This window comes from Archocentrus centrarchus, chromosome 19 (genome assembly GCF_007364275.1).
Source record: "Archocentrus centrarchus isolate MPI-CPG fArcCen1 chromosome 19, fArcCen1, whole genome shotgun sequence".
NCBI lineage: Eukaryota > Metazoa > Chordata > Actinopteri > Cichliformes > Cichlidae > Archocentrus > Archocentrus centrarchus.
In genome coordinates this window covers 5,640,423-5,657,613 of record NC_044364.1, presented here as the reverse complement: position 1 = coordinate 5,657,613, position 17,191 = coordinate 5,640,423, and the positions used below count along the sequence as shown (strand labels likewise).

The 17,191-nt window shown below is 41.5% G+C and overlaps 2 protein-coding genes across 6 annotated transcripts in view; both read left to right on the top strand.

The window, feature by feature from the left end:
- The first annotated feature begins 29 nt into the window (after positions 1 to 29).
- Positions 30 to 4,553, top strand: decr2 (2,4-dienoyl CoA reductase 2, peroxisomal). 4 transcript variants are annotated; one of them, XM_030755442.1, is made up of 10 exons: positions 30 to 259; positions 746 to 855; positions 948 to 1,016; positions 2,303 to 2,354; positions 2,434 to 2,569; positions 2,929 to 3,053; positions 3,272 to 3,365; positions 3,447 to 3,551; positions 3,928 to 4,116; positions 4,307 to 4,553. In XM_030755442.1, exons 2-10 carry the CDS (start codon positions 755 to 757, stop codon positions 4,339 to 4,341), a joined length of 906 nt encoding a protein of 301 aa, XP_030611302.1. In that variant the 5' UTR covers positions 30 to 259; positions 746 to 754; the 3' UTR covers positions 4,342 to 4,553. The 4 variants fall into 4 exon arrangements, with proteins under 4 accessions (XP_030611302.1, XP_030611301.1, XP_030611305.1 ...); XM_030755441.1 differs by having other exon boundaries at positions 30 to 263; XM_030755445.1 differs by having other exon boundaries at positions 30 to 263; positions 3,928 to 4,194.
- A 710-nt stretch (positions 4,554 to 5,263) lies between these two features.
- Positions 5,264 to 17,191, top strand: part of rab11fip3 (RAB11 family interacting protein 3 (class II)) — a 28,765-nt gene continuing 16,837 nt past the window's right edge. For both annotated transcript variants that reach the window (XM_030755892.1, XM_030755891.1), the window contains exons 1-2: positions 5,264 to 8,128; positions 14,672 to 14,765. In XM_030755892.1, the coding sequence (XP_030611752.1) occupies positions 6,545 to 8,128; positions 14,672 to 14,765 (1,678 nt within the window). In that variant the 5' untranslated portion in view covers positions 5,264 to 6,544. The remainder of the gene's footprint in view (positions 8,129 to 14,671; positions 14,766 to 17,191) is intronic.

Here is a 17,191-nt window from a genome sequence, read left to right as displayed (position 1 = left end):
CCTTGTCGGACTTCATTGCCCATAATGCATCACTAAAGGACGGAAAGTAAACGTCCAAGGTACAAATCGTTCCTTAAAAAAACACAGAGTAATGAGTAAACTATAAATGCAGATACAAGTGGCCCTGGTTCAGATTTAGATACGAGCTTCGTGTTCAAGTCGAGGTTCATCAAAGCGGACTTTGCTGCTCTGCCAGAGCTACGAGCTACCTCTTCAGATAACACGACGGCAGCTGGACTTCAGAGAAAGGCGAAGAGTTGCAAGTATAGAGCCACTATTATTAAGGTTTTTTAGGAAAAATAGTAGTAAAATATATTATAAAAGAGACGAACAACCCACGGTTGTCTAGTGCAGAGAGAGACCTCTGTTTTTAGGCGCATTACTTTGGTAAGTCCTCGAGTTGCAGCTTTTTGAGGACAGTATCTGAATCAAAACGCTTGTTGATCATTGTGAATAAAAATCCGCTTCATTTATTCTACTTTGATAATACATTTTTCTTCTTCCTGCCAGGAATTTCACGAACATGTATGTTAAATATGCTGCTAATGAGCATTACAGTCTTTGCACTCTGCAGGAGCGTTCACAAATTTCAAAATAAAAGCGTGATAGTGGGAACAAAAGGAATAAAATTCTTTCGCTGTTTTTAAATACCTGACAGTCCCAATAATAATAATAAAACAAATAGGAAAAAAAAAGACTTATCTTTATACTGCATTTCTTTCTTGTGTTTGCATCTACTTGACAGACTATCAGTATGGCAGAGCCAAAAAGAGAGGCAGAGCTGCTGCCGGAAGATGTTGATACAGATGACTGTCTGACTTCATACACTTACATCTACAGTCCAGATTTACTGAAGTAAGCATGAAGATTTGTGTTTCCCATCAACACCTGTGATCTAATCTCTTGCCTAACTGTTGTAACTACATGATGCGTATTGTATTTTGCAGGGACCGGGTTGCTTTTATCACAGGTGGGGGATCTGGAATTGGCCTCCGCATTGCTGAAATCTTCATGAGGTGAGGAGGACTGCTGGCTCATTTCTCTCTAACATGCACACATGTTGTAGAAATGTCAGTATTTTGCCATATTGCACTCCTGGAACATTCACAGCTGTTATTGATGCATGTGCCACCCCCTCAATTCTTTATACACAGCTCAAAAAAAATTAAAGGAATGCTTTTTAATCAGAGTGTAGCATCAAGTAGGTTAAACTTCTGGGATATTGATCTGATCACTTAAGCAGCAGAGGGGGTTGTTAATCAGTTTCAGCTGCTTTGGTGTAAATTAAATTAACAGGTGCACTAGAGGGGCAACAGTGAGACAACCCCTAATTGAATAATTTTACAGGTGGAGGCCACGGACATTTTTTTTCCCCTCCTTATCTTATCTAGATGTTTTTTTTTTTTTACTAGTTTTACATTTGGCTAGGGTCAATGTCCCTACTGGTAGCATGAAGCGATACCTGGACCCTACAGAGGTTACACAGATAGTCCAACTCCTCCAGAATGGCACATCAATATGTGCCATTGCCAGAAGGTTTGCTGTGTCTCCCAGTCTCAAGAGCATGGAGGAGATTCCAGGAGACAGGCAGTTACTCTAAGAGAGCTGGACAGGGTCACAGAAGGTCCTTAACCCATCAGCAGGATCGGTATCTGTTCCTTCCTACAGAATGACCTCCAACAGGACATGGGTTTGAATGTCTCTGACCAAACAATCAGCAACTAACTTCATGAGGGCAGTCTGAGGGCCCGACGTCCTCTAGTGGGATGCACAGACCTCTACAGGCTAGGAAACGGCACCCTGACTACGCTGGTGCAGTGGGTCCTGGGTTCCTCCTGGTGCACGACCATGCCCGGCTTCACTTGGTGAGAGTATGCAGGCATTTCCTGGAGGATGAAGAATTTTGACACCATTGACTGGCCCCCACACTCTCCTGACCTAAACCCAATAGAACACCTTTGGGACATTATGTTTCGGTCCATTCAACATGTCGACTGTCCAGGAGCTCAGTGATGCCCTGGTCCATTTCTGGGATGAGATCCCCAGGACACCACCCATCATCTCATTAGTAGCATCCCCTGATGTTAGGCATGAAAACAAGCATGTGGGGGGGCCACACAAACTATTGAGTACCTTTTGGTTAACCTGGTAATTGTTGTGCTGTCCCTTACTCTCCATCCTATCTGTCTCATATCTGCTTTTTCAATGGAATGATTACTGCTTCTGATCAGCACAACGCAGCATGTGTTCTTTCTTCAGTTGTCCCTCTACGATGCTATTGTTTGTGCTTTCTGTCTTCCAGGCATGGCTGTGACACAGTGATTGCCAGCAGGAACTTAGACAAGCTCAATGAGGTTCTTTACTGTTTCCACAATCATACAAGATCCATTATACAATAACAAAACACCAGTGTTAATGAAAATGTATCCCCAGGCTGCTAAAAAGCTGTCTGCTGTGTCGGGACGGCGCTGTCTTCCTCTGTGTATCGACGTGAGGCAGCCTGACAGCATCATGGCTGCTGTGGATGAAACCCTGAAAGAGTTTGGCTGTATAGACATCCTTATTAACAGTATGTGATGCATCATGCACATAGAAAAATGTTATCTCTCATGTGTCTTATGGGGAAAAAAAAAATAAAACAACTGTGCTGACTGCTAAGTTTGTGGAAGGATCTGCACTCAGTTTCTCACCTTTGCAGTCTGATCACCAAAGTGGGATTCAAGCTGAATAAGTGCAAATGGACTTAGAACAAAGGTCAAATGTGAAAGGTGGTGTAATCATCAACCTTTCTCATGCTTCATCTCTCTTTATCTTACATCTTTACACTATTGCATCACTGCAGCATGATTAGCTACTAAATCCAGGCCACAAAGTTGTTTGCCTTGGCGTTGTCTTCAGCAATAACTGCAGCCCTGGTTTCAAACACAGATGCTGCTGGAAACTTCCTCTGCCCTGCTACCTCACTCTCCTTCAATGCCTTCAAGACTGTTCTGGATATAGACACCATGGGTACATTCAACACCAGCAAGGTGGTTTATGAGAAGTGGTTCAAGGTACAGCATTTGATCTGTTTGTGTGACACAGTGTTTCTCAGTTCACGTTAAAGAGCTACTGGTGCATTGTTGATTCTGCTTCATCTGCTGGAACATCATTGCATTATTGATCACAAACTTTTAAGATCGTTTCTCTGCAATGCATGCTAGTCACCAAAAGAGGGCAGCGTACATTAACTTACTTATTACTGCATGATTCCCTCCTTATGTTCATGAAGGATCATGGTGGCAACATAGTCAACATCTCCGCAACGCTCGGCTACCGGGGACAGGCCCTGCAGGTGCACGCTGGCTCTGCCAAGGCAGCAAATGGTGAGAAGCTTTTTTTAAGTACAGTGTAATTGTATCACAATGAAAATGCAATGTTTACATGCTGTCTGGCTTGTCCCCCAGATGCCATGACCAAGCACCTGGCTGTGGAGTGGGGGCCCAGTAGAGTGAGAGTCAATGCTGTAGCTCCAGGTCCCATCTCTGGCACAGAGGGCTACCGCAGACTGGGTAAAGACTGAACACAACTGAAAAATGAGAGAATGAATGTAATGATGATCAGCTGGTTTAAAAATTCACCTTTTTTTTTCTGTTTGCTGAATTTCTGGCTTGCTTTTTGCATGTTATTGTCATTGTGAAATCCAATAAAAGGGATTGTGGGGACTGTTAGAAATTGCTAATAACACAGTTTACAGTAGAATAAAAATAATCACTGGTTAATATCAGTTTTTTACAAAATATTTAAAAGCATGATAGATCTTGCCTGTCATAAAGCTCTTGAGGCCACCCGAGGGCTGTTGGGTCAATACAAATGTATTCTGTAACTCTTGTGTATAAGTGTAAGTTATATTATCTGAAGATGTTGTTGTCCTCTTAAAACTTTCAGGTGGCTCTAGAAGGGAGGCTGCTGATGCTTTTCAGTCCATTCCTTTGCAGAGAGCTGGCAACAAGACAGAAATGGCCCACTGCGCTCTTTTCCTGGCCAGCAGGGCATCTTCTTACACAACTGGAGCCATCCTGGTCGCCGATGGCGGGGCGTGGCTGACCTCAGCCAATGACGTCTCCATGCTGTTGGGTATAGCCTCCTCTAAATCTGCTAAACTCTGAACAGGAGCTCTCCTGTCCTTCTCCTGAACCCCATCCCTCTTCCCAGGTGTGTGGGAGAAGGTGCAGAGAGAGTATGACTAAGAATGTGATTGTGTCATTTATATTACAGGAATGCAATGAAGCCTATAATAATTCATTTGTATGCTATTGTCTTTCAGGTTATTGGTCAGCTGAAAAGAAAAGAGACAAGTAAATGCTGAAACAGAAAAGAAATATTGCCCCTGTCTGTGGCACTGATTCACTAGTGCCTTAAGTCAGAATTGAGAGACTCATGGAGTTGAACACTAATATAATACATTTACTATACTGTTGTAGTTTACAGTCTTGGTAATTAAAAACACTTCATAACAAATTAGCAATTTTTTCCCATCCCAGTGCTGTGTATTTTCATTGTGCATTTAATGTAGTCATGTTCAATCAATAAAATATTAACTTTTTCATAATTACATCTGAGAGTGCTTTTTGCATTTGTGGTCAAAAATCATGTAACAATGTCTCCTTGTCAGATTGCACCTGCAGCATTGATCAAAATTTTAAGTGTTTTAAGTTAGAACTATTCAGCTTTGAAGCTGATTTTTTTTTTTTTTTTTGGGGGGGGGGGGGGTGCTGCTGATACACTGACTTCACACAGACTCGTGTCTGATTCACATATTTAATGACCGATTAGATGAGCCACAGAATGCAACTTCAAATCTGATGTGTATCAGTACCGCTGTGAGTCAGATGGGGGCGCCAAAACATTACAATTACATCCGATGAACAATCTGCAGCTCAACATTTAATAAACAAAACTGTATTGGTTCATATGAGAATTTTTTTTATTTAACCAAACATACCCTACTGCACCCTAATCTCTGGTATCTTCTTTTTTTTTTCTTGGGGTGGGGGGTTCCTCTGCTAAAGCTTAACTTTAACCTCTGTGTAAATAAACCTCAGAGTACGAACCAGTGTTTTCAGAATTAGCCATGAGCTTTCGGAGCAAACGGAAACCAAAAAGTCCCAGTTGGTGGCTGCTCATGATGCCAGTGATACTGCGGGGTGTTTTGTACGCGTGCGTGAAACGTCAGTGGTGTGTGTATGCGGCTGGAGGAGGAGGAGGAGGAGGAGGAGGATGGGACATTGCTGATGCTGATGCGAGAGCTTTCGGCGTCTGTAATCAACATCGGTAGCCTTACTGCCAAAAATGATGGAGCTTCTTGGCCTCATTTGACACCCTGTTCGTTTTGCTGTGGCTATCAGTGGGGACGCCGGCGCAGATGTGCTTCTGAGGACAGCGGAGGATTTTTTGAGGGGGAGTGGGGGGGTTGTTAGAGGAAGAAAACGGCTTCGTCTCGTCACTCGTCTGGCCTGGCTTCTGAGTGACACAGGTGGACTGCCGCTGGAAAACGGCATCAAAATTAGGCAGTAATATTTTACAGCGGAGAGGACGACGCTTCACGTAATTACCCTTTAAACCTCGAGGCTAGCATTCGGTGTCGTTTTATCGAAAGGGAGGAGACGGTTAAGCTGGGGTCTTTGGCTTGTTAGCCAGCTAATAGGCTAATTTTGTTAGCAAGCGTGTTAGCAGCTTCCCCGACCAATGGTACGGGAGAAGTGGGATGCTCGAAGGAGGAGTTAACGGTAGTTGCTGGCTTAAATTCATTTGAGGAAAGACGGTTCGCGATACATGTGGTAAAGCAGCTTTGCAATGAGAGATTTGGCGTTGATGTTAGAGCTCGGTGTTAATTTAATTTCGAGTAACGCTGCCCGCTTCTCGCTCTCCCGGGCGATTGATAAGATTAGGTAATCGGCCAAGAAAGCTAATGTTGACAAACACTCGTGACTTAACGCGTTAATTTCTGAACTGCTGCTTCGTACCGCTTCGCTATCAGAGAGGCTGTAAAGTCGTGTGTTTGTCAGTTTGGTTTTGAGATGTTATTTGGGCCGCAGTGAAGCATGCTGACGCTGGATGTGCTGAAGCTGAAACATCTGCCGACAACCAGGAGCGGACCTGCCATGACAGAAAGGGATATAGTGAGTCCAAACGCATTTTCCATCAGTGCTATATTCAGTAAGGCCAGGAAATCAGCATGATTTCTGAATTTAGGTAACACTGTTCTTGAGATGTGGGTGGCAACCACTGAAATTAAAGTCACAAATAGAGATTGTTAAGCCCGTGATTTTTAAACCTGCGTATCTTCTTAAACCCAGTGTAATTTGTACTGCTGTTCATAAAATCACAACATCTGATGGGAGAATGCTTGTAGGAACTCTCCACACTTAAGATTTCACTGGAGATGCACAGTGCCATATATAAGCATGGCAATAAAAATGAAGAACTGGATCTTGACAGCATTAAGATAAAAAGAACAATTCGGCAGCTTTCATAGGTTTCCAAAGGCGAACAGCCAGCATAAATGGAGCCCACAGTTGTGTCTGGCCCTTTGGGGCACACACAGTGGGAGTCAGAACAGCCATTTCCTCTTGGATTTGAAACACTGGATTCAGACAATGCAGGTGTGCCCTGCCAAAACAAGAGTGACCAGACAGGTTTGGATTTCAGGAATGGTGATCAGGATGGCACATCCCAACAGCGTAAGAAGGGAAAGGATTTTGTGGACAACCATCTAAATGTCTCAGATTTTTCTTGCGGAGATTTGCAGTTTGAGGGAGATCACACCAGTATTTCCCAAGCATTTCTCCATAGTACTCATATTAAGGATTTGCCTTGCACAGAAAAAATAGAGGGACTTGATGAAATTAGTGATTGCACTTTGTCTTGGCTATTTTCTCCCAACTTTGCTGATGTGATTGGAAAAAACTCTGCCCAAAAGGAGCTGACTCTTAAACAGGATTCCCCTCTTGAGGACTCAGTTGTGCTCAGTAGTCAGGTCGAGCTAATAAGCCTCAGTGTGCCAGCTTCTCCAGTGAAGACTGACACAGGGGATCCATTTTTGCTTGTAGATCTCTCAAATGAAGATCCTGCTCTTACCACAGAGTCTTCAGGTGAGTTGAGCCCACAGGGTGTCAGTGAGGAGCAGGTGGAGCTCCCTCCCTTACAGAGCAGGGAGACATTGTCACCTGAAATTGGAGACAAAGGTTTATTCCCTGATCAAGTGACCTATCTGCCCGTAACCGGTAGCACTAGCCTGCAAGATTTACCAGAGAATCGCCTCCTACATGACCACATCAGCACTCTGCTGGAGTGTTTTGAAGGATCTGTGCCTTTGTTGGATTTGGAAGTTCCAGATATTGACAGGAGTCTGAGCCTGTGCCCTGCCAGTCCTGTCTCTGTTATCTGCACAGGAGCGCCATTAGATGTATCACCACAGGAGTCAGAAGTGGTACATGAAAAAGCTACTGTGATTAGAAATCTTACTTTGGAGCAACAAGGTGAGAATGACCTGCTTGCTCTGGGTTTATCAGACAAACCTTCATCACTGACACTGCCTCTGGCTGAAGATGCCCTCATCCAGGTTGATTTCAGCAGTCAGAGTTCCTCTGTGGAAAACACGCCTAAGGATTTGATGGAAGACAAAATTTGTTCTGAAGTCAAAAATCAGAGGAATGAGCCAATGCTGTTGGATCTGTGCTTGACTGTTGAAGAGGTCCATGATGACGAATCTTGGGACTTGAAACCCCAGGAGGGTGTGCAGAATGAAAACAGTCCAGCAGCTGAGCAGAGGGAAGAGGAGAGGCTGGCCGACACTACACAGTTCCAGGGTTCAAGCTGTGATGAAGTGGCCTCTTTTGATTTTTCAGTTCAGGACTTAAACACGACTTCTCCTGAACCTGGATGGACTAGTGAGCAGGCTGTGGAGACGATTTCCCTCTCCAACATGGTGGTAGATGACTCACTGCCAATGGTCTCAGCTGTGAACGCGGGGGAGGAAGATGTCTCCCCTCTAAAAGCTGTGTTCGACGCTTTAGACCAAGATGGTGATGGCTTCGTTCGCATTGAGGAGTTCATGGAGTTCGCCGCCGCCTATGGGGCCGATCAGGTGAGATGCCATGTTTTTGTTTAATCTTTCCATCTTTGAGCAGGCAGCTTCTTTGTACTGTATGTTGGGTAAGATTCAGTGTAACACAATATGCAGCTCCATATGTGTAAAATCTTTAGTATTGATTTTTTTTTTTTTTTTTTTTTATATTGCAGGAACTTAGAGAGCTTCCTGTAATTTAATCAATTAAAATCCACGTACTGATTTCACTTTCATGTCTGTGTTTTAAGACATGTATGATCCAGATCTATTTGAAACTTATTAGGAGTAAAGCGAATAACAAATGACGACAAAATGTACTCATTTCTGTGATGGGTCTCTGCGTGAATATTTAAAACCTTCAGAGATGAGAACTGCCTCAGGTTATTTTACCTTGACATGTAATGAAGTGGTAATATAACCCCTGTCAAGGTGCTGGTATGTTTCCCAGCAATTTCCAACACTCAGTGTAACAGACGATGCTGAAAGTGCAGCTTATTATTAAAACCATGCCTGGGTTAGTTTGTCAACTGTCTTTAGGAAGCGTTGAAAGGCCAGGATTTATTCTGGATTTTTGGGTTTTTTCTTCTACCCAGATAAATCTGTTAAACATACTGTGTGTAATGAATTGTGTCAAGCCTGAAACTCCTCCATATGTCAAATGACAAAATGCTCACTTCTCCATTTGTGCGCTCAGCGGTTAGGGGATTAACTCTTGTGTTACGGCTGCTGTGTCTCTTTACCCATTAGCCTCACTTTACACCAGGTATTCAGTGTTATTTCAGCAAAAAAGGCCTATCTGTCAAGAGTGCCTAAATAAATATATATTGCAATTATTATTATTATTATTATTATTTTAATGTTTGGTTCAGACTTCAGGATCTCAGCATGAAAGTAGCCAGATCAAAAGATTTAGGTCAAATAATGGTAATCAAGCACAACAACTGATTATTTTTGTCCTGTATCAGACAACTGATACCACATCGTGGATGCTTCTCTGTGTCCTGACAGGAAAAACTGGCGACCTGGCACAGCGTGTCCTGTGTTGAGCAGCTTTAGGCAATAAGTTATTTTTCTAATATTTTAACCAGCGTGTTTTAAACACCGTGAACCTTTTGGGTGAGCATTGGTACTCTACACACACAGCGCGACATGCACTCGCTCACTAATGCTTTTTAATCCCTTCTCTCTCAGTTCAAAGCGTCTCTATTGCTGCTGCTCTGTCCCGTGTCTAGCCATAGGTATCTGCAGCTCTCCAGGCAGAGAATTGGGAAGGATTAAGAATTAAATGTGTTTTCCTGAGTCAGAGGGACTTCGTGGTTTGGGTGCCATCCACCAACTGCCGATGACCTTGTTTTGAACGAGACAGGAGCAGAATGTCTCTCGTTTTAGTCTGATTTAAATAAGTTGCACACATTGATTCGTGGAGTGCTAAAGTTGGCACATTTGTGGCACAGAGAGTTAATCTTTTTTCAAAGGTGTGGTCTGTTTTTACTGTTATTTTCTGCTGTTTGGATCTCTGCATCTAAAGGATTTTCCTCAGACTGCTAACCAGAATGTGTAGATTGATTACTTGTTCTTATTTTCATTGTGTTAGCTATCAGATATCTGGCTTACAAGAGCTCAGTGAGGTAAATTATGCCCTCAGAGGAAGCTCCTCTCAGATTTCTGTCCATCCTGATACAAGTGAGACGAAAGTTTAGGTGCGTTTGCTAACTCTAAATGAAAAAAGGTTAGAAATGGCAAGCAGTCGGCAAACGGACTTATCTGTAGAATTTGTGGAATGTTTCAAGCATGGTACCTTTTAGGTGGGTTTGTCATTCATTAGCTTCCCACAAGGATCAGTGGGAAAGTCTGCTCTGCTTTAACAAGGCAAACACACGCTTTATAATTGTTTCTTTGCTGAGGTAACGAGTGTTTTTTGCTTCTCATATCAGTGTGAACCATGTATAAATGTACTTTTAATATTTGAATGCCCTGATACGTCCTTGTACCTCGGCTGTCTGGAGATAAAAGCAGTTTGAATAACCTCTATGGCTGACTGAGTCCAAATGGGGAAATTATACCTTGGGCCATGGTGGTAATACAAGTGCTTTAATATGTTGGTGAGAAAACCAGAGGGCTAAAACTAATACAGATACTTGAGAACTTAAAAAAAAAAAACCCATCGAGCTGGATTGGAGGCAGGATTAATGACAAGCTCATGATGTCAAAGGGATGGATGTATCTGAATGTGATAAATTTTGGTTCAGTACAAAAAGTTTCCATGTAGTCTGTTGACCCTGCAAAGCCTTTTTCACAGCAGGCACTAAGCGTTTGTGTTTATGTTGTTTAGCTGACAGCTAGGAGTGCAACTATGGTTCCTCTCTGCAGATATCCCAGACACCTGTTAAACAGCAGGAAAGTATTCATGAGGCATTTGCATGAATGTTCGGATGGCGCTTGTATGCTAAGCATGCAAATGTTTCCTCCAGAACTTTTCCAGGATGTGATACTGGCCATAATCACAAATAGAAACACGGTGTGTTATGAAAGTGTTTTGAATATGAGGATCTTACTGTGGGGGTACACTGAGCAGTCTTCTGTAGTGAATCCACTCTGAAACCTTCCTACAAATATTAAAAACTACAAATGAAAACATGTCCTGTCTGGCAGACATGCATCAAATCTGAGAATTCATCTATTGAAAAGACCTTTCTAACTCCCACTCACTCTCTGGTGTCAAACCCTGAATCTGCACAAAAGCCACACTGAACTGCATTGTGGTTGGGACTCTCTTCTGAGTCGACATCACCAAACCTACTTTGGTCAGCCGCCCTCCCATCACCCACTGCTGTTTGCACCACCCCTCTAATCCTCAGTGGAATGTCCCATGCCCTAAAACATCCCCTCTGTTTAGTTTACTTTTGTTTTCCTGCATGTTAATGTTTTATTTACAAAGATTTTTATTTATTTGAATCCAAAGCTGCTAGACTTATGATTATGGCTATCAAATTTAGTTTGGCAACAAGCTATTGTGAAATCCTCTTTAGGAAACGCTCTCACCAAAGAGTATTCTTCTCCACGGGGTTATGCACAACAGCGGTTTGTGTGGAGGCGGTCAGGCGTGCCCCGGCACTGATTAGACACAAATGGAGGAAAGAGAAAAACCACAGTGCTTCACAGTGGAACCATCGAGCAGCATCTGAGTTTAGTTTTTATCTCAGTCTTTCCACTGTGTCTCAGGGCTGTACATCTGCCTTAAAAAAAAAGAAAGACAGCATGAATGCTAAAAATATACATCACTTTTTTTTTTTTTTAAACTGAAGAAGCATTAACAAAGTGTGAAGCACTTAAAGGAATTATTTTCCAGAAAGATATTGTATTGAATAGATTTATGAAGTTGATTTCAAAGGCCGGTGTATTCTGTTCCATACAAATAAACTCTGTAACTGTAAAATATGTTGCAGTGCTCGGCTTAAAACAGCAGAACGGGCTGTCAGCAGGTCGTATACACATCAACAGTCAAAACAAGGATCACAGGAATTATGTGACAGCAGTGCAATGTTAAAAATACTTTTAAATTAAGTAAATCTTAGAAGAGAATAATCTAATTTCTTTAAAGAAAGAAACCTTATAGGTTGATACAGAATTGAAATCCCGTTCACCTTTTAGTTTTTAGGTTAGACCTAGGAATAGCCACCAGGCTCCACTAACAAGACCTGAGGGGCCTGGCACTGCTGTGCAGACTTAACAACTGAAATGTAGGCCATGGACCGTTTCCACAGGATAGTAGCTTAAAATTGATCTGGGAGCTTTGGCAGTGGAGGTTTTTACAGTGGCATATCTAGTTGGTTCAGTGTTGAATTATTATTTTATACTGCCCAAGTCTCTTTCTGCAGAAACAATACCTGTTCCCTGCTTTTTATGTCAGACGTGCAAATAAAAACCCCGTCACTGAAACCACAGATACTCTCTAACTCCTCGCTCACATCTGAGTTTTCTCACCTCGCCCAGAAAGAGGTGTTTCTGAATAGCTGCGTGGAATAAAACTGAAACTGTTTCCTGTGAGCTGTGGAGTTCTTTTGTGAGCTGACAAACTAAAAGCTTCATTAAAACACCTTAACAGTGACCTAAAGCATCACTTTGTTTTGTGGTTGTGCTTTTGAAACCTCTGTTTTTGCACTATGATTGTCACCATCTTGGTTTTGTTGAGCTAGAAGTTATCAACTTTTAATTAGGGCCCATTAACATACAAATAAAATATGCTATAGTTTCTGTCATCAAAGCAACACAAATATATATAATTTTATTTTTTGGTTATATAATTTCAATTAAAAAAAAGTCCCAAAAGGCACTGCAGACATAGCCTAGAATCCAAATTTAGTGACTTAAGTTAGTAGAGGTGTTGCAGCAGACAAGTATTGCCTGTTAGCAAGTTTACCAATGTTAGCGTTTTAGCCGCTGTAGCGCTTTGTTTTTTGCTTTGTTTTTGTTTTTTTAAAGTTGGAAGTTACTGTATGTGGATGAAAGGCTGCTAAGTTATCAGCTAACTCTAGCAAGCTTGGTTAGCAAGCTGCATTCATTAACTGTCCGGGGTGCAGTGCAGACACAGTCTGTGTGGATTGACTTTATTAGCAAGCTGCAAGTGGTCTTTTGTGGAACTGCAGTTTTTTTTTTTTTTGCATTTTTGCATTGGCTTAATTTTTCGGCCATGGAGGTCGCTTCTTTGGATGGACATTTCAACCAAAAATACTTAAGTATTCACCGGGAACTGTTCAGCCATTCTTTGAAGATTGGCCCCGAAACCCAGGTCGCTCTCATGTGACACTGCACGCTTGTGACAGGCACGTGTTATGCCAGCTTTACCCGGCATTTGGCGTTGGACATTGTTTTTGTTTATTTTTGAAGGCGTTTCACGCAGAGCTGCAGTAGTCTTTGGCTTTGCATGTTTGTCCTGTTTGCACAGAGCATCTAATCTGCTGTGACACACATGCTTTGCCTGGGTAGTTGGTAGTCCGTTCTTGTGTTTTTTTTTGTTGTTGTTGTTGTTGGCTCATAGATTTATAGTGCATTAGACCCTAACAAACCAATATAAAAAAGTTTTGTTTTTTTTTGTTTTTTTTTTTTTAAATAATGTAGTGACAAAATTCAGCCATCCCCAGGTGCTGCATTATTTCTTTGCACAGTTTCAATACTTGAAAAACTGTCTTCACCAGTGCTTTTTTTTAAAAGCCTAGACTATAAAGTACATCAAATATGCTGTAAGGAAATGTTTTACCATAGCAGAAGTAAGACACGTGAGCCTTGATGTTACATGTTGAACTTAACATTGCAGCGTTAACTGTTATTTAGTGATACCAGTCACTCCCCTTCTCACACTAAGTACAGCTGGGTTTAATTCATCAAACCCAGATCAGGAGCCACAGGCTTGACGGAGTCAGTTTATTAGTAGTTTCAGCCTTCTCAGCCTCTTGAGCCAGAGCTCTGTGTTGCTAAGCAGATAAAGTTGTTTTTATGTGTAACTGATATAAAAAGTGTATGAAAGAAGCCGCACCCAGAGCGAAAATCCCTTTAAAATACTTTCCCAAGGAAGAAGTGATCCCAAACCACAGAAACCTCACGTGTAGCTGGGGCCCAGCTGCAGTAATTCTGCGTTACATGCTTGAAAGTATGCTGTAATAATGTGCTAGTCTTTTTTTTTTTTTTTTTTTTTTTTTTTTTTTTTTTTTTTATTGGTGGCATTTTCTGCTCAGAGATAATAATTTTGCTGATAGCTTGTTCCTAAGATAAGTCTTTGGGAGCCGGTTAATGTGTTCAAACGAGCTGAGTTTTACATGCAGTAGATTAAAAAAACCAAACAGAAAAAAGCAAAAGATGTGCTGTGGTTGTTTTTTTTTTTTTTATGCTGTCCTGTTCTCTGCTTACTGAAGCAAATCCTCAAGTTGCCAGGCTACTGATTGTAGGAATATACAGTATGTAGGTACACTTATGTAACCCATTTTCATTTGTACAACAGGCTGCATTGCCGTTATCATATCATAGATACGGAGCTAAATTCAAACAACTCTTTTATTGCAGGTACTTTATGATATTTAGGTAATCTCTTCAGTGCTTTCCTTAAATGTATCTGTATTAAGCTTTCAGTAACAACATCTAAAGTCCTTATAAACTTGTCCAGAATCCAATAAAGTGAAACGCTTGACATCTGCAAAAGTTGTATTTTTTTTCCTCTGGAGCTCTAAAGTGTTTTATTGGTGACTTTCTGCTCCTGTAATCAAAAATGGAGGTCACATAATTCTGCAGTTAAACTGTTAAACTGTGAGTTGAACGATCCTGAGTTTGACTTCTTAACAGTTTTATGAAGCCCAAGGCAAAAATACTGCCCTGTTCTTTTGAAGGCTGTGCTTTTCCATTGAAGTCAGTATGCAAACACTGCAGCTATGTAGTTTTATGGAAAACTTCCCCTTATGTCATCCATTACATCACCCTGAAGCGTCCAGACTGAACAAATAGTAGCTTTATGGCAGAGAGGCTTTATTATGTCAATATGTTGAAGGCTTTCTTGTTTATTTCCTCCTTTAGGTGAAGGATCTGACCAAGTTTTTGGATCCAAGTGGGCTGGGGGTCATCAGCTTTGAAGATTTCCACCGTGGAATCTCTGCAATTAGCAATGGAGGTGAGTCATCAGTTCTCTCAGTTTATTGTTTTCCTTGTAAACTTGCTCTTTAGTGCCGTTTTTCTGTGGAATCAATTGGCTTGTTTGTTTCTGAGACTTCCTCATTTTGCTTCTAAGCAGCCAGTCTTACCTATTGGGTTTTCTTTTTTTTAAGTGGTCTTGATATCTTCAGATATTGACTGCTTTTGTTTTTTTTTTTTTTGTTTAAATCATTTTCGTTCCAGTCCTTGTACCTGACCATTGTCACAGGATTGGTTTTGTTTATTAAGCCATTGAACACTGACCAATGAATCATTAATGTAGAAAAAAGGCACCTAACCAGTGTTGTGTCTGCACAGAGCAGACAACTCCGTAAAGAAGCAATTTGAAATTGTATCAATTAGGTGATTGCCAAAGAGCTCATAGCTTAGGATATCTTGGCATGGTGTGCAATGTGTCTGTAAAAAATCTTGAGAAAACTGGACAAGTGGAGGACAAAGGAAGACATGGCAGGCCTAAAAAAACTATCTACGGCAGATGAACAGTATCTGAAAGTCGTGTCCTTAAGAAACAGAAAAAAATCCAGCAAAGACCTGACAGAAGACCTAAGAGATGCATCTGACCCTTCAGTTGATCCATCTATTTTTGTTGAAGCCTCATCAGAAATGGTCTCAGAGTTCAGGCAGAAGAACAGTTATGGCTGTCAAGAAGCCATTTTTAAGGTAGGAAAACAAGGAGCAAAGGCTGAGGTATGCCAAATTACACAAGAGCAGGTCTTATGACCTCTGATGAAATCAAATGTGAGTGCTACATTTCAGACAGTGATGTTGGAGATCTTGTCAAAACTTATGAAATTATGAACGCAGAAAGGCACCATCAGAGTCTGATTGGCAAAGGGTTCATTTCAGCATGACGATGATCTCAAACACACTGGCAGTGCATTAAGTCATGGATTGGCCTCTGCAGAGCGGTGTGGGATCATCTTGACAGAAAACAGAACAAAAAGCAGCCAACACCCAAAGAAGAGCTTTGAATGTCCTCCAAGAAGCCTGGAGAACTATTCCTTAAGACTACCCAAAGAATGACGAGAAAGAGTTCAGGCAGAAGAGCAGTTAAATAAATCACTGCAACTATTTCACATTTTCCTAGCAGAATATAAAGTGAGGGGTAGCTCAAAACATTTGCACATTACTGTATATTTAATGCTTTGGCTGAGATCCCTCTATTATATTGTAAACTATATTTATATAGACATGGACAGCTTCAGCTTTCAACAGCTGGCTCCATCTCTTTGTATTATCCAAGCTAAATATTATTGTCAACACAGTCTGTTAACATCTGTCACTCATTTGAGATGAAATTTCCCCAAAATCTTTGATACTCAGATTAATTCAGCTCTTCCTTTAAGCACATTTATGCACATCCTGTTCCACCTTAAAAACCTGTTGGGGATGGCAAATTATAAACCTGCCTTCCTAAGTTTGATGTGAGCTCTCAACAAAATCTTATCAAAATACTGAATTAACATTCACATTTAGCCATAAGCGGACACAATTTCAAGCTGAAATTATTTCAGAGAGTGCTGGATGTGTGGTGATGCCATTGCAGCAGTGCAGCTGATGCCTCAATCGGCCCAGCCTATTGATTTGTAGAACTCATTCCCAAGGCTTTCTAGGTTGCACAGATCCAGTTACTCAAACCATTAATAAGTCATGCACTGGAAAGTGTTAGATGCACAGACACATGGGCTGACTGGCGAGGTTTCAGAGCGGGAGTGGCAGAGAGTGAGATGAGGGTTTGGGCAGAGAGTCCTATTCATCTTAATTATTTACCATCCTCTCTCTCTGCCCTGTCCTCTCAGTTTTTCCCCTTATTTTTCTTCCTGTAGTGACTACTGTTGTTGCAAAGTTGTGAAAACACAGAGAAAGGACAGATGCCACCTGTACTTGCATCTGTTGACAGATATTTAAAAACAAACTCTGCTTTTTGTGTACTTGTATTTTGTTTGTTTTTGCCAGAAGCTCTTATTTTGACAGGTTTTCCCTGCTCAAACAGTTTAAAATAATTGGTTTAATGGGCAGCATTTGTGGTCATGTGTCATTTGAGCAAAGTAGATTTGCTTTGTTTGATCAGTGCACATATGAATCTATCCACTAGTATTGTCCCATGTTTCCCGTACTCACTCCCCTAACTTCTTGCCTCTCTTGATTATTTTTGGTGCAACTAGCTCCGTAGTGAATGAATCAGATTTTTCCTGTTGGAAGAAAGTTTCCCATTGGTGTGTGTGAAGGTCTAACTTCCCAGATTGCTCACGCACTGCTATCAAAATCCCAGTGTGCTTGTCACTTTTCAGCTAAACTATTGCTATTTAGAGCCACTACATCCATGCTGTATTCATTACCCAAGCAGTGTCCTCCTCTGTTGTAAACAGAAGCCAAAACCTGCTC